This window comes from Chiroxiphia lanceolata, chromosome 16 (assembly GCF_009829145.1).
Source record: "Chiroxiphia lanceolata isolate bChiLan1 chromosome 16, bChiLan1.pri, whole genome shotgun sequence".
NCBI classification, from domain to species: Eukaryota; Metazoa; Chordata; class Aves; order Passeriformes; family Pipridae; genus Chiroxiphia; species Chiroxiphia lanceolata.
In genome coordinates this window covers 7269221-7295098 of record NC_045652.1, presented here as the reverse complement: position 1 = coordinate 7295098, position 25878 = coordinate 7269221, and the positions used below count along the sequence as shown (strand labels likewise).

Below are 25878 nucleotides of genomic sequence, written 5' to 3'. Positions count from 1 at the left end.
GAAGGGGTTGCATAACAATTCTGTAAGGCTTTTACTAATGAATATGTGTGAGGAAGACAAAAAGAACCTTGAGTAATTTAATGCCCTTCTCTGCAGTGAATTAGATGACATGATGTGTTACAGCAGATCCTGTTTCAAGGGCTGGAGACCTCAGTTGGGCAGTGCCCAAACCAGGGCATGGCACCTCTGTGGCCCTCGTGGCCTGGCCAGCTGGATCTTCTTCCAGAGTGTGTGCTGTACAGAGGGAAGCAGAAGCACCTTCAAAAGCTAGGAAATAGGAAAATGTCCTGAAGCACAGCAGTTACAACTGGTAGTTGAAGTCAACAAGGTGAAGAATTATTTACTTTGCTGCTTTAAAGAAAAAGGAGGGGGGTGAGGAAGAGGGAGTAGAGTGGAAATACTAAATGTAAATGCTTAAATTTGCATTGCTATAATGTTGTCTAAGAGTATGGAAATTTCAAGGGTTTTACTTTACTTCCACAGGAAGTTTTGTGTTTATATTTTAATTTCTGGGAACCCAAGGGCAAAGCAAAGCAATTAAAATGTTGAAGACTTAAAAATAAACTTCAGAAACTTCAAGTAAAATACCTTTAGCTGATTAGTTGTACAATGCATCTTTAATGAGAAATAAATGAGGATTGCATTGTTTCTTTGGATAAGGAGAGGCATTAGATATCTGCATTGATAATAGAGGGCTTAGAAATAACCTAACTCAATGAGCTGCTTTTCTAGAAGAAAAATAGGAAACTTCTACACAGCCTAATGCACAGATAAGAAAAACAGGGAAACAATAAATTTGTAAAAGTCCCTTCAGTACTTACTGGAGGTGAATTTTAACATAGTCCTGTCACTTTTTTGATCTGTTTGGTAAGTATCCATGTTTCTCTGTTTTTGTCAAACTGTTAGTCTTGAAGTCTGATTTTAATGCAGACTAATTTATATTAAAAGTGCAGGCAGTAACATTTAGAATTAATTTTGAATGATCACATGTAAACCACTACCTCCTGTATTTACCCACAGCAAACAAAATTGTATTAAAGACAGGGCTCAGAAAGAGACTTTACAAAATATTCTTCACAGTTATCCATCATGGTAGTGTATCAAAAAAAGGGAATACGAAAAGTCCTTTGATTGGGGAGATTGGCAGCATTTGTGATTTTAAATCAATTGAATTTTCAATATGCATTTATTGTCCGGGTTAAATTGCTGCACAGTAAAAAGGAGTGCTGCTCTCTGAACAATAATTGGTGTATTTCAACTCTCAAATTGGGTCACAGCTAACAGACAGCACGCTCTGTTATTGCTCTTTCTCTTTCCTTGCTTTCTTGGAAAAGTGATTGAAGCTGTAATCATTCTTGCATTGAGGCAGTGTACTGATAAAACCCAATATTTTTCATGAATTATAGATCCTCTTTCTTACTCCTGTTTTTGATGGTATTGTATTGTAGAAGAACTTAAAAGAAAAATGTAGAAATCTGCAGTCTGAACAAAATATGCTGAAATGCACTGAATGAAGACAGCAACCCCAGTTATTGCTGGAGTTTATTTCATTTTCCCATAGTCCCATACAGAAGGTGAAGTGTTCATTACCAAGGATAAATTGGAATTATTAATCTTACACCATTTTACAGTCATCGTATTCCTAAACATGCTTTTTAAACAAAATAGAAGGACTAAGAATGGAATAGAAGGACTAAGAATGGAGGGGGAGACAATACTGCTCTACAAAGCTCGTGTGCTACGTCACGTTGTATCTCAAATTGCTCCAACAATTCCACAGGTTGGGTAAAGCTTTGGAGACAGTCAGAGCTGCTCCCCTGGGAGCCAGAGCAGCAATGCTGGGGATCAGTCTACCTTCATGCTGGAGTGGGTGCACACTCAGAAGGGTGTGGTGGGATCTGTGGAGCTGTAAGGATCCTTGCCCTGGCCTGAACAGTGACCATCAGGGCAGCTGGGAACTTGCCTCTGTGGTTCATGTGAGTGTATAATATTAACCAGTGTTTATGTTGTTAACAGTGAACATTTGTTGATGTTCACTGTTTGTTGCTGGGAGTATCTGTTTGACAAATGCCACAGGCAGAGAAGCAAATGGTCTGCAGGAGCACCCCCTGCACCTCAAGAGTGCCAGGAGAGGATGGTGCCAGCCGAGGAGGGTGGCCAGCAGCACGTCCTGAGCTGCTTCCCAGCTCGACTTCATTTCTCACCCGTGTCTTCATGTTCTGGTTCTGTGGGGTGACAGCTCAGGCCCTGACCTGTTGAATTCTGCCCTAACCTGTCTGCACTGAGTCTCACCCATCCTCTCTTAGATTTAATGTATGAGGTAAGGCCACAGGTGCGTGAGAGTCTCAAGGGGATGTTGGCAGAGGACACAGAGTGAGGAGCTCCACAGACATGGAGTACATGTATGATGATTGCATCAGCTCCTGACCTGCTCCTGCTGTAGTAGATGGCTGGAATGACATCTGGTGGGAATGGTGACTCCTTTCTGCAGCTTGGAAAAAATGGAAGAAAAAGAGTCAAAGGGAGTGGTGATGGTAGGGAAGATGTCCTATCCCATCTCTGTTGCACTCTCACTGTGAAGAGAGAGTGGAAATTAATTGTCAGAGCAGTGAGGGCTGCACATCAGCTTTTATACAGCTGAAGCAAAGTGAGGGGGCTCCACCTCCTCCTCATTGGCTATGACAGACCAAGACTTAGAATTAATAAAAGGGTAAGACTAAGTTCAGCTCAGGCTTTGTTTCTGTGCTGTGTGTTCTGTCAGCAGCCTCTTGGCTTCCGTGCTTGCAGTGAACTGGAGGACCCACATTCTCCTGTGGTAATATTATCTTTGTCTCACGTGTATCCAAATCCAAGCCACTGCTTTCCTACCTGGTGTGCTGTTGACACATTATTCAGCAAATCTCTGGGCAGGCAGGTTGGCTTGTGAAGGGCTCTGATCTTGGTTCATTAGAGCACTATGAGATACCTTCCTGTACTGCTGTGCCTTTTTTATATGGAGAAGAGTGAGAAAGATTTGAATATACATAGATAATGCCATTACCAGTTAATTTAAAAGGCCGAATTGTGTTTTTTAACAATGCTATACCTTTCTAAGCAATGTTCAAGAAAGACAGGGATATATTTACAAGACAGATGTTCCAATTTCTGGTTACCCAAAAGTGAAATAATACCACTATAAATTTAAATAGGACGAGGCTTTAATGGGTCTCCTAGAGAAAAAAATAGGGTGTTTATTAGTAGAAATGTACTAAACTACCTGCATTTGACAAAGTGCTAATGGAGGAAATTACTTGTAGAGAAACAAATGAAAATGTCAATTAAAAAAAAGTAATGGCTCTCTGAGTTGTGGGCTGTGGTTATGGGTTTTTTTCTTTTTTTTAGAGCAGTGCTGGGTATGTTTTTGTATCGCTTGAAAAGGTTTTAATTTGTCTGTGTTGCCTTAGTTCTGTGTGTATTCTTGGGGGTTTTCTGCCCCCCCCCCCTTCCCCCTTCTGTATCTGCTGCTGCTTAGCTGTACTTCATTTGGACTGCAGGCTCATTTAACATTCTGGTCTAATGCTTTTTCTCTATTATATATTTTACTTTTGCAATTTATTTACGGGGCATTTTCCAATGAAATTGTGTCCAAGAGCACAGTGCCTGCATTTATCAGCTTTGACTCACATAATCTTCTGCCTGAGTAACAATTAATAAACCCCCTTTATGTCAGGGACAATGGGATTAGAATGGGTGCAAACTACTCACGACACCTCCCTCCCTAATAAAAGGAACTAATTTTAAGTGGCAAAACAGATAATCCAAAAAACTTTTCCAAAGAAGCCCTACAAATCTTTCCTGGTTTGCCCTCCTTGCTGTGAGCCTGCTGCTGGCTGTGTGAAGCTGCCAGCATCCATCCCAAGCTGCTGTTGGAATGAACTTCCATGTGGTGGCTGTGGGAGCTGCCATGTGGCTGTTTGCCTTCTGAGAGGCCCATGTTGGGCCCTACATATCTGGCCTTGGAAAGCTTTCCTGTATTAGCTCTTTCTAGTAGATGTCTCATATTTGCCTAAGGAATTTGCCCATCAGCTGGATGTTATTTTGGTAGTGGCAGCAAACAGTGCACTGAAGTCTTACTGACTTTTTGGAAAGGTTCAGCAGCAGTGTGTTCTTCAATTAGTTGCTTACAAACCAAGACTTCTCTCAAAGACTTTGGTTTTAGTCATTTGCCTCATGCTCCTACCTCAGAGTGTACTTAATTATGCAGTATTTGGTTACTTTCACAGGTTGCTCTGGTGTTCTAATATGAATTTTCCACATTTAATAATAGTCATCAAGGTTTATTTCATCCTTTTAGAGACCTAAAAGAAACCCCAATGAGCTGTGGTCACTGGATTTTTCTCCTCTCTGCCCAGCCTTGAGTCCACTCCCTTGCTCTCTGTTTCACCAGCACTTGGAACCTTCAGTGACATCTTGTTTTAAGGTCAGTTATAAGCTGACACTGACAGAGTTTCAATTACCAACCCTGCTGGACGTACGAAAATAATGTCCTCAGCATCAAAAGATGGTTTTTAAAATTATAATTAGGGTCTCCATGGGTGAATTGTTTCATAATTTAACATAATATATGTTATTTTTCTTGGCATAAACAACATGAGGCATGGTGACAACAAGGACCTCTGCCATTTCAAATTAGCTAAGGTATCAGTATTAATTCTACATTAGCTAATTACCCTAAAAAAGGTGATGCAACAGAATTTGTCATTTATGCTGGTAAAAAAGCATTCCTAGTTTATTTTTTAAGTCTTTACTTCATACAGGAATGTCCAGCCACACACTATGGTTAAAAATCCTCCCCCTGACTGTACTATATGAGCAGTGAAAACATTCTCTTATTTTCCACGTGGTTCTCCTGAAAATGAGACTGTGAAAACATTCAACTAAGTGAAACCAGGTGGAGAATAAAAGCAAAATCATTTTGTTTTTCTCTGGATCAAACATTCCCTGTGCTCAGGTTGCTGTCCTGGGACCACAGTCCCCCTCTGGCCCTGTCCAGCTGCAGGTACAGCCCCTCCCCTGGTACAAGGCAATGCTACACAGGTGATTTCACAATCTCAGGAGTCCCACAAATCAGGCTTGAAGGAGCCTCTGAGATAAACTGTTGTGACTAAAATGTAATTAAACTGACTCTTCAGCACAGCATTTCATACCTCTCACCATATTTAAATACCTGTAATACCCTCTAGGGAACATTCTTGTATGTGAGTATGCATAAAACCTGCTAGAATGCACCACTGCTCAGGCAGCACAAGTAATGTTCAGTGTGTTCCTCCTCTTCAGGTGCCACAGCTGCACCAGCTCTAATTCCAGATAACCTATGGCATGGACTGTAATGTGTTCAACTAAATACTTCAAAAACAAAACCAGGGATGAGTTACTTACATGAGGATTTTTTTTTTTTAACAAATCACATACACTTGCTAAAAAAAGAGGTGGATTGCAGCACATAAACTTCTTTTACAGAATTTATTTTTAATGACTTATTCCAATGAAGAAAATATATTTTTTAGGGTTTTCAATATTCTCTAATACTACAGGAAGGCACTCTACATTGCATTTGGAAATCAATGCTCTCCTCTTGTCTACGATTCAACAAAATGACTTCTGACAACAGTGTTCTGTACAGAACATTCTCCCCATGCAATTATTCCAACTTCTGTAGCAAGAATATATGCTAATTGAATGGTAGTTAAATTTCAAAATGAAAATAGTTGTTTCACATTTAGCTGCTGTCAGTGGCATGTCTGTATTAGCCTCATTTATAGACTTTTCATTGTATAAAACTATATAACACAAACTATAGAACTATGTAACATTATATGAAACCTTATAATGGATATAACAGAACCCCAAGCTGTGACTGCAAAGCAGAATGTGTTTGTTCTCCTACTGCTGCTGGCTCCAAAGAGCTAAGAAAGTAAAGCCTGGGAAATGGGGGGAAATCCGACACGGAGGTAACACGGAATGATCTGGAGGTTGCTTAAAGGCAGTGGGAGTCTGCTGATTTCAAACCTTTTTGAGATGAGAATTCTCAGAGCAGTACTTTTCAGTGACACATCACCATATTAGCTCTGCTCTTCTTCCATGTACCTCCCAGGTCTCATTTTCAAAAAGAAAAACACGTCAACAACTTTCTTGTTATTGAGGACAACAAATTGAGAGCTGTTCTGGGACACGGTGCAGTCAGGAATCTGTATTTCAGCTTGGGGAAACTTCATGAAACTCTTTATATTTATCTAATATGGAAAAACCCCTTTGATACAGCTTACTTTTGCTTAGCAAGCACATCCAGCAGCTCTTTCTCTATGCCTTGGCTGCTCAGTTCATTTAAACTGTAATATCTGTGAACCAGCTTTTCCTCTGTGACCACCACCACTCGAAGCCCGTGCGTGTCCTCTCCCAGCTGACATCCTATAGCTGATGAAACCACCATTTCCAGTCCTTTGTAGGACCCTCCAGCATTCCTGTGGTAATGCCCAGCAAATACAGCTTTAATGCCTGTTAAAACAAAAAGGGAGAGGGAGCGTGTATTTGGTTAGCAGTTTACAGGTGTCACGTTTACCTTCATTCTTTACATGCAGCATTAAATTAAAACTAAACCGTTTACCTGAACTTGCATTTTGAACAAATAATTAGTAAACAGAAGTAAATAATTCTAATAGTAATAAATAATTAGTAAAACTTTATTCTGGTCCACCACCTCTGTTTAGGGTTACTGGATTTTGACTTCTTTATGCTCACTGCAAGGTGTGTTTGTCATCTCACTACTGTGGCTAGAGAGAAGGAACAGTTCAGAGGCAGCAGATTAAAATTAGGTACCTGCCTAAAGAATGATGCTACTCAAATGTGAATTAAAAGGGAGGGATAGTGGAGCTGTATTTGTCAATTAACATGAAGAAGATTCACTAAGGAGAGTTTACCCAAGGCCAGTGACCTTAAGAAAAAGGGCAAGACAAATAAAAAACACACATGAGAAGGTAAGTTGTAATCTTTGCTCAAGACAAATGAAACAGAGTCAGATACATCAAAGAAATCTAATAAAGCAGAAGAGGTTGTGAGTTATAAGAAGAGGGCAAGAAAGATGAGAGCAGCCAGGAAAGGCTGACACCTGCAAGAAGAGTCCAGCTCAGAATGACATGAATTAACATTTATCTAGTATGGGGTACAAACAAGGCAGGTTTATTCTGATTCCCTCTATATTTTTAATGACTAAAGGCTGTTCTGTTCTTTTGAAAAAAAAACAACCAGATTACTTCTATTTTGGACTGTACTGAAGTAAAAAAATCACTCCCATTATAAACTTGAAAGAAATACATTTGATCTGTGGCAGGAGACAACAATATGCTATTCAGAAAATTTCTGGGTAGGTCTCATGCAAGTATCATCCCATCTTGGTCAGGGGTAGCAGAAAAGCTAAATGACAAGCAGAAGCAGGTAAAGAGGACACCCATAATTCATATTTAAGGCTTTATAATGTATTTTGAAATGCTTGACTGAATCATTGTCTGATTAGCCAAAAGAATGTTTAAAGAAGTCCAACCATTCTTCCCCTTCTCTCAGAACATGATATTTTATACAAAAAATTTGCAAATGCTGTCTGATTTTGTCCAACTCCTAACCATCCACGTGCCAGGTCTACATTCCTCCCATCCTCCCCAGTAGCTGTGGGATTTCTGCAGAACTTCTGAAACAATTTGACATTAAATGAATCATGTCACTGTCATCTCCAAACCAGTTATTTCTTCTTTTTGTTTCTTCCCTCTTGCAAACGCTCTCTACTCACTGCTCACTATCCTGAATGGCCTTTTGGATTGTCCTTGCAAGTCCATTTCATGCTACCAAACAGATTAAAGAAAAGGTCATTTTGTTGCTAAGCACTTGCCTTTCCTGTCAAAGTTTGCAAACCCATAGGCAACAGAGTTGGGAATTGAGCTTCTTCCCTAAGAGAGAACGTTCTGTCATGACAGAACTTCTCATTTCCAGCTGATGCCAAATTCCTTCACCACTGAGCCTTTCTGTGCACTGGCCATAGATGCAGCTGAGCATCACAGTCAACAGCATTCACAGTTTGGTAAAAAAATATTCACCAGCCTTCCTGCCAATTTAAGGTAGTGCAGAATTTATTTTGCATGGAAATGTGGAGTTAGGATAAATAGCTAATTTTACAAACAGGATTTGGGATTATGTTTTGGCATGCTTCGTGTAAGATCCTTGGATTTCAGGCTCTCACAGCTTCCTGAAATTGCATTTAATCCTATTTTATACTGTTGCGAAACAGAAAAATTACTGGACCAGATGGCTGAAAATACTGGAAATTCTGTTGTTTATCATCAAGTGCAAAACATTTAAATTAATTTTACATTTTGTTACAGAAAGTGTTTAGATCTAGTGTTGATTTATGACACTATTAAATGACAATTCAAAAATTTTTAAGCGCCTCTAAAGGACTTAGGTGTAATTTCTCTGCTGAAATACAATAGGTTGTGTGCTCCTCGAGCAAAACCACACTTTGATGGGTCCACATAAAGCCTCTGAAAATGTATCAATTTAATACTGAGCGATTCAAAATCCCACTAAGTATTCCCTGAAAACCATGACAGAATGATGAGCAAGCCTATAATGATACCCAGGGATGGACACTGATGACAACCCCAAACTTCATTGGTTACTGCTCATATATTCCAGCAATCTGCCATTCCATGCTTAACACAAAATGTAGCACCTGCTTCGTCCTGTTCAAGTGGTGGGCCAGAGGGGGCAATTTGTCAGATACCACAACCTTAAATGACATTTAAAAAAATAAAAAGCCAGCAACAACTGATTTTGCCTTCAGACAGCAGATATTTTATAAGATAGCAGAGGCAATTTAAAGCCGGAGAGCTGTAATGAGGAAAACTGTAACTTCACATGGAAATCCTTATTTCTCTAGCCAGAAAAACCTTCCATGCTTTCTTCTGCAGCAGATTTAGACCTCTTTCACAGTGAATAAATGAAAAGCAAAGTAGGTGAACCCATCTTAAGACAGCTGTCTAACATCAATTCTTTGCTTTTGTGGGAGTTAGCGAAGACTGATATAAAATATATAAACTAGGCTCAAAGTATAGTTAAAAATTAAGCAACTTGGAAAGCAAAATATAAATTATTCTGCTGTGTGCCTGGGAAGAGCTACACGGGCTTTCATATTTCAAAATCCAAACCCTTTTCAAATAGCAAATGAGTCAAGGTGGAAAACAGAGAATGAGTCATTGTATTGTCCTTCTCAGCTACAACTTGTCTGTTACCCTATTTTAGTGTATCAGTGCTAATTATCTAGCTCGTGTAACCTACTCATCTCTGCTGAGGGACTTACACTGCAAGGGAGGCAGCAGAACAACTCTGGGAGCTGCTCTGACTCAGCTGCAGGAACCCAGCAAAACTGGGGAGGTTTTTTTAAATCTCAGGACAAACTCAATTAGAAAACCTCAACAGGCAATGGTGGAGTACAATGGGCTGTGACAGAAGGGGCTCTTTGATGGGATTCTGTGCTCTCCAGGTTATTATTTGGGTCCTTAAAATCATAATACAACAAACATGCTTTACAAGTGATGCTGCAGTCACTTTGAGATGCTCAACTGCTACCATGTTCAGGTAATTACAGTGACTGTTTGATAACCTTCTCAGCATTTTCCACTTCTTCTGCAGGTAAGCAAAACTACTTTAGTCTGTGAAAAAGTTAGGAAAAAGTAACAATCATAAACCCATAGTGAGATGCAAACCCATATGACACTCTTTTAGTCACAGAAATAAGTATTTTGCAAGGGAATTAAGTGCTGTCCTTTTACTGGAAGGATCCACGTCCTAAAGTAGCATCATCCCACCATTCAGAGAATTTAACCTTCGGATTTAAAAGAGGAAAAGAAGCCAAGACTTTGTGTCATCATATATGTAAATCAACCCCTGACTATGTGTAATTAGAAGGCCAGAGGATACAAAAGTAATAAAGCATTTTTAGTTATGCTAAAAATAAAATAAATTCCGCTTTCGGAGAATTCAAGGGAAGATTTTGACAAACCCACCCTAGACAGAGACAGACACCAGGGAAAAAGTTTGTCCCACCAATCATGCACCTTTTTTTCTTCTATGGGAAACACCACAACTTCACTACAATTCCACTGAACATCTGCTAACTGCCTACAGTGAGGAAGGTGTTTTGGTGTGGAACCGGAGTGAGCTGTAAGCAATGCAACAATGCTGAGACCAGCAAGGATGTGATTTAAAACTTCTTTTATCTCCTGGTGGCCGTGGGAGACAGACTCTGCCTAAACAAGCTGGTGTTTATGGAACTGTTCATCCAAATCCCTCATTTCAGCACATGGATGTTATTCAGATCCCAACTGCACCACACAGGTGTTCAGTGCTGGAATGCCCTCGTGGATCCAGCTGCCTCTGCTGGAATTCAGTGTCTGCTTTAGAAACCTCCCAGGGTAAATTCTGCCCAGACTTCAGAATTTTCAGGTACCCTACTTCCAGTGCTCATGTTAGTTCTTCTTATTGTTGGTGTGTTACATCCTAAACAAAGAAACAAACAGGTCACTGTTGGGTATTAATAGAAGTCTCACTGATGGTGTTTTGTCTGCAGCAGCACATTTCTGTTCACTCAACTGTATCCCACTCACTTTTGTTAGTTAGCACAAGAAGGAAATCTGAACCAGTCAATGTAATAATTCTAAGATGACAAGCAGGCAATTTACTTTGCTCTTGCTTTTGATCTTTAACATAAAAGGAATCTTAGAGATGTATGCACTCAAATTTAATTTATTCGTTTCAGATGTTTTTCAGAAGTAATACTGTCAAGTTGCTAGCAACACCCCCCTTTTTTTCCCCAAACTGAAGAAAGAAGAGTGTCCTGGCTGGCCCCATTTTTATGGCCCCCTTTAATGTATCCTCAGGTCAGTTAAATATATCCTGCTATACACTAAAAGACACAGTCCCCTCCCACTACAAAAGAAAAAAATAAAGGTAGAGCTGTGATTTGTTTTTAATTCCTGGTTTCTTAAACAGCAGCTGGGAAAAGCACTGATATAAAAGCTGCATGAAATATTAAAAAATGTCCAAAGAATGGCACCTTCACAGGCATTTCATTATTTGTTTTTTTATGAAATACATAGTGATTTGAATTTAAATGTGACTGGAGGTTTCACAGTATCCATTAACTACAAAAAAAGCAGGATCTATTACTGCAAGACATTGTTCATACCTAATGGATTACTCATTAAAGAAGAAATGGAATCAGAATAAAGCAAAGAACTGTGCAGTAACTCTAAAAGAAAAGCAAGCAAAGCAATCCCCATGTGCTGTCTCTGTGATCATCACCTCACATCAGATGCACCACAAACCGACACGGGATTATGGAGAACCTGCTTGGGAAGAAAGGTCTGAGCTGCCAAATGAATTTTTGATCCGAAAGGACTGGAAGGCAGAGATGCAGGACGGGCTCCACCCAGTGCCAGGCACCAGGGCTTGCTCTGGCTGTTCTTGGACCATGAAAACACCTAAACCCAACGAGCTTCAGGCCTGCCTACCAAACATGAGGTTTATGAATCAATCAATATGCAAAAAAAGTCTTTATAAAAAAAGGTTTAAATACAGGAATTGATTCTGATTTTAGTCATCAAAAGCTGTCCTCCTGCCATGTAATTTACCATCATTTTCTGATCAAGCACAAAATGTCCTTCTTAGTTCTCATCTGACAAAGCTGAATCTGAAAGACAAAAAGATTTACCTTTTCCAAAGATCTGATCATAACTCCTTTTTTCTGATGGAATAATCCATCCCTACTAAAGAAGGAAATACCTATTTTGGTTCAAGTTCTGTGAGCCCTGGGCAGCCTATTTGGCATAAATAATTCATGACATAACAACCAACCAAACCACAGACAGTCACCTGAGGAGATGTAACACTTACCCACGTTGATAAGCCTTGGAGTCTTCACCAGCTACACCATGAAATGAGTTGATAAACACTTTGGTTTTATGGTAATTCACAGCCTGCACTGTGGCTTTGGGGCTGTAAGGCTACACAGTGGCTTTGGCAAGGCAAGAGGTAAGTGCTGGGGAGGGGAATTCACAGCTCATATAGTTCAGCTGCTACCTTTGATGCTTCCTGGATGTTCTTTCACAAGCAGAAATTAATCATAAAGCACAAATCAATTTTAAGAAAATTTCAAACAAAATTTGTATTTTAATTTGGATACCTTTTCCCAAGTCAAAACCACGATGTGAACACTTTGCTCATGGTTTCTACTGCAGACATTTCTCAACAGGAAATTCAAAACCACCTCTGAAGACTTTCCTCCCCACTCTCATTCCAGAGTCTGCTTTCTAAATCCAGCTCACCATGTAAGTCATTACAGGAGCTTTGGCAAGCTCTTGTTGATTTTCATCTTCCTTTGTTTAACACTTCTGGTAAGTTGGACAATTTTTACCAGCATTTCCTGGCTTCTCTTTTTCTCTGGCTTCTCTCTTGCAGCTTTGTGACCCACACCAGCACACTGTCTTAAAACCTGCTTTTCTTACTGAAAGGGTGTAAGAGGGAGTTAAACTGACTCCCCCTAACAGGGGAAGATGTCTACACAAGTGTCAATGATAATACACAAGTATCTGAGATTTGCTTTGGATGCTTCATGGAGAAGATTGAAACAGAAAGGGATGACCAAGCCACCCAGGCTCAGGAGCAACCACCTCTGTACAACCATCACATCCTCCCAGACTGCAGCAGCTCTGATTTAAGAGAGATGATTCCCTGTAACTGGCCATCCCACAGCACTGCTGAGCTCCCAAGCAACCCAAGGCAGAGCAACGTTCTCGAGGAAACTGAGGCCTAAATGAACTATTCACCACCCTTTTTCAGGCCTGGAGATAATTAAAAAGAAGGGAAGAAAACCGTAGCTACCCCAGTTGTTAGCATGCTTTTGATCTTATTTCTGACAAGAACCAGATGAGAAAACAGTTCATTACATAAAAAGAAACTACAACTGAATCTCATGCAGAAGGCAGTTGGTCTGTTAGCAGGAGAAGCTGAAGTTATTTTACAGAATTTTAAAAGTGCAGCATCTTTTTTGTACAAATTATCATTTACCACTCAGAGAAACCCTCCTGTGGCACCAGGGAAAAGGGTCAGCATGATTTGGACATAACTGCACTGTAAGAGAACAAAGGCATTTAGCTGTGTCTCCTGGATAATTCCCCTGAGAGTGGTAACATCCCAGTCTTAGCTCATTGTGCAGCTGCAGTCCCATAATTCCCAGACTTCTGGTACCCTGCTGTTGTTTTCCATAGAGTAGAAAAGTGTAAGGACATGGAAGACTGGGCATGTTTTCAACTCAGTTTGGGGCAGGAAAGAAAAGGGACTATGGCCTGCCTTCTCTGTATGGACCAACATACAGCCACATCCTTTTAATTAGTGTTTTGACCAGCCTTTCTCTTTAAGGAGTAGTTAAGTTATTATAAAATATCTGTTATAAACATGAAATGCTAGCCAAATCATCTTTTTCCTTTATTAAGGTATATTCCATAACAATGCAACAGTAAGATTTTGTGAAATGTATCTCTTCCTAACTTGAAAAATTTGATGTTTCCTAGTTTAACTCAAGACATACAGCCTGAGCCCCAATCTCTAGGGAAATCTAGCTGCAACGATTATAGAAATCCAAATAGGTTAAAATAGGATGGAAAATAACGTACCCATGTTTAACCTGAAATATAATAAAAAATAATGAAGAAACATGCACCTAGAAAACAATTTTTCTCACACAATCAGATGATATTGGGCTGGAACTGAGACTCGAACTAGTTTAAATTCCAGGGGTGTCTGACTCCAGTTTCTGTAACTACACTTACTTCCATGGCTTGAATCCAAAACCCCCTGAATTCAGAAGTTGTTTTCCAGCTCTAGTTCCTAATGTACAAAATCCATTTCTGAGGCAGGTTTGCTGTGTTCAGGTTTGCTGGACTGGCCTTGCCTCGTTTGGAAATCAAACTGCTCAACCCAGCACCATGGACAGTGTAAAAATATAGGAAGAAAATTACTACTATAAAAATAAACCAAAGAAAAGCAAGCAGATTTTCCAAATTAGGAGGAGAATGCCTGGAATAATCAGCATAGGCAATCAGTAGCATGCTTTATTTAGACTGAGCCTTCAATTAAATAAATGCTTTTCTCAGCAAAAGCAAATGAGACTGTAAAAGAAGGAGAAGGCTAAATTAGTGCAATATGAATGACATAATAAATATGTAATGGGTACAGTACAGACCTTGCTTCTCTTTCCATGCACTCGGTAGAGAATTTTGGGAAAAAAAAGTGGTTCTGACTGAGCAGTGAAATTTATCACATGGGCCAGATTATCACCCTTTAAGTGCTGATTAATGAACTATTTTTTACAGTGATGGCAGACAGGAATCAATGTTCACTGCATTTAATTCCCAAACTGATGGCTCTCCATGCAGACTGCAGGTGAAGTTCAAAGCAAACAGAAGGAGGTATTCCTTCACAGAGCTGTGAAACATGAAACTCCCCCAATAGACCATTGTGAAAGTAGTTTTCACAGATCAACTGATCAAATCTATAGAGTAATCACTAAATTGCACTAGATTGGTAACATTAATATGATGCTCTAAGTCCCTGAAAGACAAATTATTGGAGATGGGAAGAGGATTTGAAAGAAATACCTTTTCTGTCCTGTGTGCTTCACAAGGGCTTGGGGTCATCATTCTGGCCTAATTACTCTGCTTTTATGTTAGCTGTTCAAGTCTAATGATAAAATTAGATTTTAAATAGAATTATGTTTATCCAAAAATCACTGATTCACTACACAAACCTCTTGCTCAATCAAGGACTGAAGAAAGAGGATATACAAGAAAAAGCTGATCCTGTATGTATTTGTCCCTAGAACTGCAGGAGAGAGAGAGGAGCAGCAGTAGAGCCAAAATGGAAGCAAGAGGAGGAGAAGCAGTTCTGTAAAGAAATAAAATTGTATGGAGTGGAAAACCTGAATGTTATCAACACTCTTGTGCCCTTTCATCGTTTTCACAGACAGGAGAACAAAGTAAGTATCCAGGCACAGGGAGATGCTACTATGAGATATGTGTGTACACCCACACACATGGAAGAGTAGATGGGTATTTTTTAAAAGGCAGTGTTTCTGGCAAATACAACCATTTAAGTCACATGGATAAACTGATCTTGAACATTCTCCCTGGAGTATCAGACACAAACTGGCTTCTCTTTCTTCCTTTCACTTGCAGCATACAGCTGCTGTCTGAAGTGCTGAACAATGTGCTCAGTTCAAGAGTAATACCTGCTCTCAGAACAATTTTGCTCTCCAAAATGATGCTCTTTCAGCTTCCCTACAAGAGCCCACATTAACCATTAGCATTTTTTGCTGTGCCTTTTTTCTCCCCTGGGCACGTGGTTTACCTCATCTTTTCAAGACTCCAGTGCTACAAACTGAATGATAATATTTAGTAGTCTCTGAAAACAAAATCTCTTGAGTGGAATAGAATTGATTTTCTCTCACTGCAATTTGAGAGTGCTCCCATCGCCTCATCTGCTGAGCAGGTGCTGCAGCAGCAAACAAAGATGTGAAAGCATCAGTCACAGCACTGCTACCAGAACTGTTCAGTGCTCAGGCACTTCTCAGACCTGTTATCCAAAAAAAACCCCCAGCAGCTTCCCACCAGTGGAGCCCCAGTAGTAGGAAACAGTCCCACTGGTCAGTGTTGCATCAGGAGTTTGATGCAGCTGGTGGCCAGTGGGTCTGTGTAAGTGGGAGACAAGATATGATTTTACAAAGTATATCTATGTCAAAAGTATCTTTAGATAGGACAATACTAAACAGTGCTATACAGAAAAGGATTTTAGTGTCACTTGCTTTTCCTATATAATCAGAGGAAAAACAACAGGCACAGCCAGAGGGTGATTCCACATCACCTAATTAGAGCACTGGTCTAAATCACCCTTTTGAGGTGCTGTCTGGAGGTCACCCTGTCTTTCAAGTCAGGTTTTGTGGATGCCTCTTGTGACCTTTCAGTGGAATTTACTTCCTGGTTTTGCTACTTCTTCCATCTGAAAGTGAAGCTTTCTCAGAGACCTGACACAAACCCCAAAGAATGCTCTGGATTGCTGTGTGCTCTAAGGATCAAAAAGAAGTTTTAGACCAGTGGATAAAACTGATTTCAAAAATTTATCCCAGAAAAAATATTACTTAATGTCCTTACAGAGGATATGCATTTTGTACTTACTGCTGAGTTTCTGAAAAAAACCCCAACTATGCCTACATGTATCTAGATTACATCACCATACCTGAGGAATGGTCTTAAAACCCGCTGTTCTCACATAGTGATGTAGAAAATAACAAATTTGGTCACTCAACCTGTACCAAAAGAGCATAACTGCAACACTGAAAGAGGTTGATCTAAATTACTGAAGTTGAGAGTCTTTAAATTATCTTAAACACTGACACATAAGCACTGAGATTACTCACTCAGTGCATGGGCTTTGCCAAAATCAAGGTCTCAATGGCAGGAAGAAGAAAATATTACTCCCCTGTCAACTTTGATTACACAACAAAGAAAATAATGAAACATAGCATATGTTGTCTGGTAAATTTTAGAAACAACAGCTTTCAGCACTCCATGCTTTAACTTTGTGCTCAAATATATCTCAGCTGTGGATGTTCTTCTTCCTTTAACACTGCTCTCCTGTCACAACATTTCTAAGAGGAGAATATAGATATCACACTCTTTTAATGAGTAAAGGTGTTAGAAGTTACAGCACCTACAGTGACAAATATAATGAAAAAACATGCCATTTAATAAAGTTAGGTTGTTATTTTTGCCCCTATGGACATATTAAGTATTTTTAACCACATCTGAAAAATTGCTTTGGAGACATTTGGATGAATATAAAACTTTTAATTAAGAGAAGTTGAAGACTGCAGGGAATTTCCTTCTGTATTTTCTACCTATTGTCTAGTGATTCTATTCTGGATGCAAAATCTCTCAGCTAGACAGACCACCTATACTCTTCATCTAACTTTGAAACAAAAAGTCTTTTTTCAACTTTGTTGGTGAAAAACCAGCTATTAATTTAGGTTTTATTCAACAGAGCTCTTAAACAAGTTCAGACATTTGCTTAAATGTTCTAGTTCATTTGGGCCATTAAGAACATCTATTACTATATTGTATTAAGTAATGTAAGTAATGTTCAGCATGTCAGTGATGGTTCTCAGGACAAAAAGTCTTTAAAAGATTGTCTACAGCTCACCAAAAATACCCATCCTTTTCAGGTCATAGAAAAAAAAATCTTTAACATCCTAAGAAGATTTTACTGGAATGAGATATGTAAGAACAAGCAGGTCTTCTATTACATAAACTGCTTAATTTGAAAGCTAAAATGTTTATCAAAGACACATGACATGCAGACCACCAGATATTTGGCTAGACCACTACCACTTCTTTAGTTTCCCTACAGTGCTCTGAGGAAACCTATTTCTATCAGCACTGTAAAGTCCTTGAGAGCTGAATATGCATTTCATGCAGCAGGCGAGTGACTCCGGCAGATCTTGCAGCTGAGAACGTCAGGTCAGCTCTTTCACAGTTCCTGCACACAGGTTTTTTCTGCACTTACCTTCTGCATGTGGAGAAGAAAGAGCTTTGACAACTTAGGCTAAACTTGCAGAAGTTATACAAATAGACTTTCACAAATGTATCTTCACTTAAATGATAAACTCTGCCCTCAACTGAGTTGGTTTTCACAGTGACCGAAAAGACATTTTCAAGGACGGTCCCTGGTACAATGCATTTAAATTAAAACTGGGCTACTAGGATTTCTTAGACATGCAGCTTACAAGTATGGCTTAACTTTGCATAGTAGTAATGCATATTTACAAGTGCCAGATTTTCAATTTATAAATATTTATCATAAGGACATGATTTTATCTTTAATTAGCCCAACTGTTAAGGACACTTCTAATGTGAGAAATGTAATTCAGTATTTCGTACCAGATGTAGCCTCTACAGCTAGTCTTTTATCTCTGCTTGTAATGAGCAGATACTTAAACCAAAACCATTATGTAATCTGTAAGAGATTAGAAGAGAATAACTACAGATGATATGGGCTTTGAATTTCATATCAGAATTTCCTGAAGTTGCATACTCACTTTAAAGCACCTGTGCAATATCACCATTCTGTAAGTATGTGATTATTTCCTACATATATTCATATAAATTTCTTTGTTCACAGAAAGACCTGAATTTCTACACTGTCCTTCCTTTCCTGTCTCTCTCTAACCCAGTGAGTGATGGTTCTGTGTTTGACACTTCCAGAAAAAGTACAAATGTGAAAACTGGGATAGGTCCAGCTCTGATCCTGGGTTATCAACATTGAAACATGATGCCCATCTAATAACTTCCATTGCCAAACACAGCAATCCCTAAACCTGAAATTTTATGTAATTACATAACAAACCTTTGGAGTCCTTAGAAATACTGAAACAGCAACAGCAACAAAGCAGAAGGAAGGAAGGACTGGTGACAGGTTGGGGGAAGATGAATAGTGGCAGTCTGGTGGACTCATAAAAAGGTAGATTGACTTTGTTTTTCCTGAATAAACAGTTTACCAAATTTCTAAATTAAGTGCTATAAGGGGTTAACCTTCTTACACTGAAAATCATAATTAAAACAACAAAACCAAGCAAAGTAGCCTGGGATTTCATTAGCAATATTCTGTGTTTTAATCCTCTAAGAACATATGAAGTGAACTGTGGGAAAACCAATTTTATGGCCAATGATATGCTGAAATGGATTGTTCTGTGGCAGAGGTTCAGAGAGCAGGTGTGTCCTTGCACATCTGTGCATCTGTCCCACCATGCCAACTCCTCTGGGCAATCCACTGATACCACTCTGTGGTCTCACAAAGGCTGTTCTTCCACTGAATAATGAAAGCCCACCTGTTACTAAGGAAACTCTGAGCCAACTTTTGATTCAGCTCATTTTTCTCAGCAGTCTGAGTCCCACTGAGCTGCCTGTTCTCTGTATTCATTTCATTAGCAAACTGTTTGATTATTGGATTGTGAATATCACCTATTGATTCACTGGACAAAAGAGCAAGCAAAAGTGTTTAAACACATTCATTAGGGAACCAAATAACAAGCTGGATTAGAGATGGGAATGAGGGACACAATGGGAAATGACAGGAGGAACAGAAAGGTGGCACAGAAAGGAGTTTGGGAATTTTTTCCATAGAGTTGTATTGCTGGCTTCTCCTTTTGGCTTTCCCCCATCATTTGAGGCCTACCCAACTTTTGGTTAAGCCTCTGTACACAGGTTTGGAGAATCAGTCTGAAAGATCCTTCTAGGAAACACGATAATGTAACAACAACGTTACAATGACAGTTTTGCACAACTTCTTTTACCTCTTCATCAATTATATTCCCAGTACTGAGTGTTAGAAAAACATCTGGATGACAGAAAGCTGTAGAACAGAACTGCCTTGGTTTCCACATTAATGCTGATTTCCTGGGATATACCCCCTGAACTAGGATGTGATTTAGTTCACAGTACACAGGCAGTCACAGAGCTGCCCAACCCTTCAACAGCAATAATTCCACTATATTAACACTGGCACAAAAATTAAAAAAGATATTATGAGGTATTCTCAGCATGTCTCCTCAGGGGGAAAAAACCCACTTGTAAATCTTGAATCTGCAAATATATCAGTGCCCTGGAGAGCCCTCAGATAGCTGTGAATTTTGGCCCTGCTGATTGGAAACAGCAGGAGATTCAGAGCTTGGAAATCAGGCTGAGTTTGGATGAGTCCAGGCTTAACAATTATATGGTAAATTAGGAACAATATCATAAAAAATGTGCATTGTTCAGTAATCCAAATAATGTGCTCTCTTACAGATACAGAGAAAATGACACTGATGCAGCGATGGCAGGAAATTTTGAGGGACTAGCACACTCCAGGAACATGAAGGCAATTAAGTGAAAACAATGGGAACAGCGTGGAGGAGTAGCTGGGTACTGTGTCTGTCTCCATGGCATTCAAGTGGCACCAGACAAAGCTCAGGGATTTGGCACAATGTACTTGTTTAGCACATGTTCCACCTGCCCTTCATCCCAGAGATGGCCCCTATTAGCAATGGATATGCAAAGGATTGATTTTAGCAGAGCAAGACTTGTTTTAACACTGAATATATCTGGAGTGCATTACACTCTTGGTTTAAAATTGGCTCAGTGTGGGAGAAAGCAACCTCCAAGGTAATTCTGAATTCTGTTTCCATGTTTTATGTAAAACATAAATTCTGTATTTTTCTCCTACGGTAATACCTGATCTTCCCCTCTGCAGGCAGGAAAAACTCAGGTTGCCTTATAACTGCAAAATGGAACCCTTGTTAAAGAATTTTTCATGCTTAGCTTTTTACTTCTCACTCAGAGTTTTAAATTTTGTTTGGTTCTTTTTTCAGGTGAGCAGATTCAGTTAATAATTTTGATCTGTGGGGAACAATGAGGCTCACAAGCAGTATCTAACATTCCTTAAAAACAGGATCATTTAAGTTAAATGCATTTTGTCTGGCGGCTGAGCCATTAACCATTTGAAACAAAAATGAAACAATAGGAAAGTTTGAGAAAATACCTGCTTTATGAAACTTTTCCATTATCTCTTCACGAACTGATTTCTCCAAGTTGAAATAACCGTGGTCTTCATCGGGTGTACTCAGAAACAGAGGGATGTGCTGAAATACAATAATGTGCTTGCATTTCTGCTTTTCAGCAACAGCCAGCTGCTCATCCAGCCACACATCCTGGGCTTCCTTCAACTCAGGGCATTGGGAAGAATCAAAGAATAACTGAGAATTCAGCACAAGAAAGAAAACACCTCCAACCCAAAAGCTGAAGTAGTCGTCTCCCCAGTTCTTGCAGTAATCATCTATTGTTTCTCTTGTTGGAGAATTCCCAACATCGTGATTCCCACTGACAAACACCAGTGGTATGTCCTGGTCAGTGTTCTTCAGAACGTTCTTTAAATCTTGCACTTGGTTTTTTCTCCACAGGGTTCCTAAAGAAAAAAACAACCACAAAACATTTGAGTATTTCTGTTATCTTTTCTCACCCTCACTGTTGGCTTTTTTTTTATGGAACTAAGCACAGTAAGAAAATATTCTCTATTAGATGTGATCAGGAATGCATTTTCACTTTAATGTTGTGTATCCACTCAGCCCTTTTGCCCCCTGAGCAAGTCCTCAGCCATTTCCAGTAGCTTGCCTGAAGGCAGGCCCTGGACAGGAACCAACACCCAGCACAGCAGCAGGTGATGCCACAGTCACTGTTTTACACCAACAGCTTCATCAGGATGATATTTTTTCATCTCTATACTGATGATGTGGTGAAAAAATACAGCAATTTTGGATAGTGCAACAGCACAAGGGTAAAAACCAGGTCAACTTTCGGTTTATATTTATGGCTGTGCAAAGGAATAAAAGGTTGTTGGGTTTGTTATTTTTTTCCTTTTTTTTTTCTCCTTACAAAAACTACTTTAACAGCAAAAACATAATTAGTGTCTTGTGGTGACTTATTTATATGATAAGTCTCTTTTAATAATAAGCATGCCATTAATTTCAAAGAAAGGCAATTGTGTACTTTGCTAGTTTTTCTTGCATCTCTGCCTTTAGATTAATATGCAAACCATACAGTTACTCTTCTGGTTGTCAGAAATTTGTCCCTGTCTAGGAAGATTTATCTTACTGCCAGATTAATTTACAATCACTGAAAAAAATTTAAAAAGGATTTTTTGAAAAAGACCCAGCTATTTTATTCTAATGACAACAGACGTTTTGTTAGGTTTTCTGAAGACTAATCTTTAATTAGTTGCCATTGATACATTTATTATTTGTGAATTAAATAAACACATATAAATTATATTTTGTCCTGCAATACATAACATATATCTAGCACAGGCCCATTTCACAAATAATAACTGCATTTTTTAACCAACAAGCTGTAACAGGATTTTTACAAGAACTCTGAACTCAGGTTTCTAACACACACTTGCACACAGGTCTCTGCAAATCAATCATCAGGTACTCTTAAATTCTGTTCTATTTTTGTGACTACACATATATATAATACATAGAAATGTATAAAGGGGTTCCTGTATTGTGAGATAAAAGCTTTTTTCACCATTTCTTCAAAATACTTACGTTGACAAACACTGAGCCTTAGTAACTATTACCAACAAATATTTTGATTCTTCTACATATCCTACAGATACAGGTTAAAGTATCACCTCATTGCTGTTACTAGAATTCTACAGCTTTAGAAAAACACTGGGAAAAAAACATATTAAAGCTAAATTATGGCTACATGTAAAGACAGATGTGAGATTGGATATGAGGTCCATAAAGTCAAAATCCACAACTCTCTTGTGTTTAACTGCTGCATGGGGTAGAAAGTTATTGTAGGGAAGTCTTTGAGTAACTTGAGAAATACAGGCATATGATACCTGGGGAGTCTACAAAGTAGTGGACTTTCTAGAAAAATGATCTAGGAAAGTAGATCACTTTTTGGGATATATTAATGTACCAGGACTGTGGTCAGTTTAGGTCAATCCTAAATTAATCCCAGAAAAAACAGGGCAAATGACACCTCATGTCACCTGGAGAAGCTGCACTTTACACAATAACCACCAGAAATTCCAACAGACCTGGCACACTGCTGTCCCTGGGGTAGGGAACCTGGCTGAGAGTGCTGCTTTTCCTGCCACTTTCCCATGCAAAGAGTTGGAAATTTCGAGCTCTAAATGTGGAAGTGTTTGGGGAAGGAGGGCGGGGAAACGCGATGGGGGGAGGCTCTGTAGATCTGTGTAAACACATTACACCATGTTAAACTCCCTGCTATCACTTTGGGAAATTTAGCTAACAGTTGCAGAGTATAAAGACATTTATGCATAAGTTACAGAAATAATTTGCAGAATTATGTATACCTCTTCCCAGCGGTGAAATTCAAGCTCTAGAGACTAACACTTAGATTAGATTTCTCGACAGCAGGGCACTGATTCTCTCATTTAATGTAATATTATTTCTATAGCAACAGAGAAACATATTCAGTGTTTTATTGCAGAAAACAGATTGCTTGAAACGGAAAACAAGGTCTCTGCCCAAGAGCCCAGGAAATCATACTAAGTAAAGATTGTTTTGGAACAATTGTATCTTGGCTTGACCTCTTCTTGGTAGAAGGTCAAAACAACTTCAAAAGAAGAGAAACCCAGGGAGAGAAAGTGGGAAAAGGTGGAGTGATGTCTCAGTACCCCTTGGTGTAGTGCTGGAGAGGAAGGGCTGGACTGCCACTAACCCTGGGCTGCACTGTTGCACAGCAGACTATTGGTGCCACAAGAGCCCTCCTGAGGGTACCTCCCTTTGAATTTGTAATAGATAGAGAAGATAATCAAAGTGGTAGAGGAAGAAGCCATCAGAAAACTACACTGGTCACTGCCACAGCATAAAAAATATCCCTTTAATCTCTACCAGGCACAGAGCTGGCTGTAACAGTTAATTATTCCAATTACTATGAAGAACGTTTCTATTTGATGACATGCATTATTTTAGCTTAGATGGAGGTTTGTTGTAGGTGAATAGGGAAATAATACAGTGCTGAGAGGCAATGTAAAAAAACAGTTTGGGAAGCGACAGGGTAGATGCAGCTGAAATAAATTTCTGTGCTGTTTATCCTGGCATCATGTGCAGTGACATTTTTAAATCCCAGGCTACAATTTTCTGTCTTTATGTCAGGCTGTGTAAATAAAGTCTTGCCCTGAGATAAATGAATTTGCAAATTAATAGCCCATAAAGGGCAGTTAGGCTTTTATAAAAACATGAAAGTGAGAACTGTTGCTAGTGCAGCTGTGCACAATTTTCCACAGCTTCCCAGTCTATCATGTCTGAAAGCTGAGGGATGTGAACAGGAGCAGAAAGGTGCAATGTCAAAGTGTCTGATGCAGAACATCTCTCTGTTGTGTATCACTGTCTGCCTAAACACTTCCAGTGTTCCTTCTGCATTGCTTAAAGGAGTCAAGACAACCAGCCTTGACGTGCTGAAAGAGCAGATTTCAAGCAAGTACTTTGCTGAATTTGGCTTCAGTCAGCAGAAGGAGAATTCACCGATCATTCTGCCAAAGAAATAATCCTTTAGCTACTAATCCTTAGTTACAGTTTACTGCAGTATTCCACAGCATACTGCACCTCTATAAGAAAGTGGGTTCGTTTTTTGTAAGGCTCTGGCTCTTAAAAACAACTCAAAAGCACTGTTTACCCCCCAAACTGTATCTCTGCATGGCATGCTGACTGCAAGTTTTGTGTGAGGCAACTCTTCCCTTACAGTGACCTCCACCAACATTGTAACTTTTCCTCCGGAAGTATTCCAGATGAAAAATTACCAAAAAATTCACAGTAGCACCAGTTTTTCTACTGATATGGATCAGATGAGGGAAAGGGAGAAGTTATAATGGTATGATGAGTTGGTACCCCAACTTCTGTGTTGTGAGGAGAAGTCTAAGTCCTCCCCCCAAGGCAGGAGAAGCCTTTAGGATGGAACTACCCAAGACATCTTCAGCCAACTTAACAACATGTAAAAATATGGCACAATCACTTCCTGGATTTCTAAATTACTCAGAATTTTAATGTATCTTAAAAGTGTCCCAAACATGAAGGGAACACATCATTTTTAATGAAAAGTACAAATTTTCCATTTGAAAAAGAAAAAAAGAAAATTAACTTTTATGTGAGCAACACTCCCCAAAACCTCTGATATGAAAATGTTTAACTCAAGAGACTGATTATCAGAGAACAAGGAAGAAAGAGCTAAATTGCAGATGAAAAGACTATACAAAATATCAGAGAGAAATAGTACCTAAATTTGATAAAAGTAAAATAGAAAGTGTCAAAACACCACCAAAGAAACCAGAATTTATAAAAACACTGGGCCCGTTCCTTCTGTAATTTATGATGTCAGAGTAATTCTCCTGATATCATCATTAAAGACAAGTAATTCTTGTTCAAAGCAATCACATGACTGTTATAAACAACCCACAGAAGGATTTGGGTATTTTCTGGGCCTTACTGGGCCTTTCTGGGCCTCTTTGCTTTAATCAAAAAGTCTAATTGTTCTGAGCACTTCCCTGTTCTTCACGTATTTGTCCTTTTTTTGGTGTGTTTTCATGACTGTCTGCAGTTGCCCTACTCCTTTTGCATGCCATTTGGAAGACCTTCCCTAGCACTATTCCCTAAATTTCCAGGGAGGAGGGGAGTCCAAGGTTATATTCACAGCTCTTTCTGTAAGTACCTTCACTGGAGGGAATTTAACTGTTAACTCTGTGGGAAAGTCTCCTCCTGTCAGAACAGCACTGCCTTTCACCTCTGCTGCTGCTTTGGATACCTGGCTTTGACTCCAGATTAACAGGGCTACAATTAGGATCCTACATCACCCCCCTCAGCTGACCCCTACCCAGTGACAGCCCCACTGCTGTGCCTGTCACTTGGAGACAACACAGGTCCAAACCCCAGGGTATCATCAACATCACACTGTATCTTCCAGGCTCCTTCTGCAACTGCATCTTTATTGCACCTGATTTTTATGCACTGACATAAATATAAATTTAACTAGGCTCTAATCTTGTCACATCTCAACAGTGCTCCTCCTGACTTACCCTCTTCTCATTTGTTTACTTTTAATCATCCCATAAAGGCAGTGACTCCCTGACAGTCCATGAACAGTTAGAACAAAACACCGTGGTCTTCAATTCACTTCAGGT

At 39.4% G+C, this 25878-nt stretch overlaps 1 protein-coding gene across 7 annotated transcripts in view; it reads right to left on the bottom strand.

The window, feature by feature from the left end:
- Positions 1–5483: 5483 nt before the first annotated feature.
- CPPED1 (calcineurin like phosphoesterase domain containing 1) overlaps positions 5484–25878 on the bottom strand; it is a 40991-nt gene continuing 20596 nt past the window's right edge. For 6 of the 7 annotated variants that reach the window (XM_032703451.1, XM_032703447.1, XM_032703453.1 and 3 more), the window contains 2 exons: positions 20710–21132; positions 5484–6534 (listed from right to left, as the gene is read on the bottom strand). In XM_032703451.1, coding sequence (XP_032559342.1) covers positions 6302–6534; positions 20710–21132 — 656 coding nt within the window. In that variant the 3' untranslated portion in view covers positions 5484–6301. Of the gene's footprint in view, positions 6535–7921; positions 8132–20709; positions 21133–25878 lie in introns of those variants that run through there. The other variant, XM_032703455.1, reaches the window with a different exon arrangement.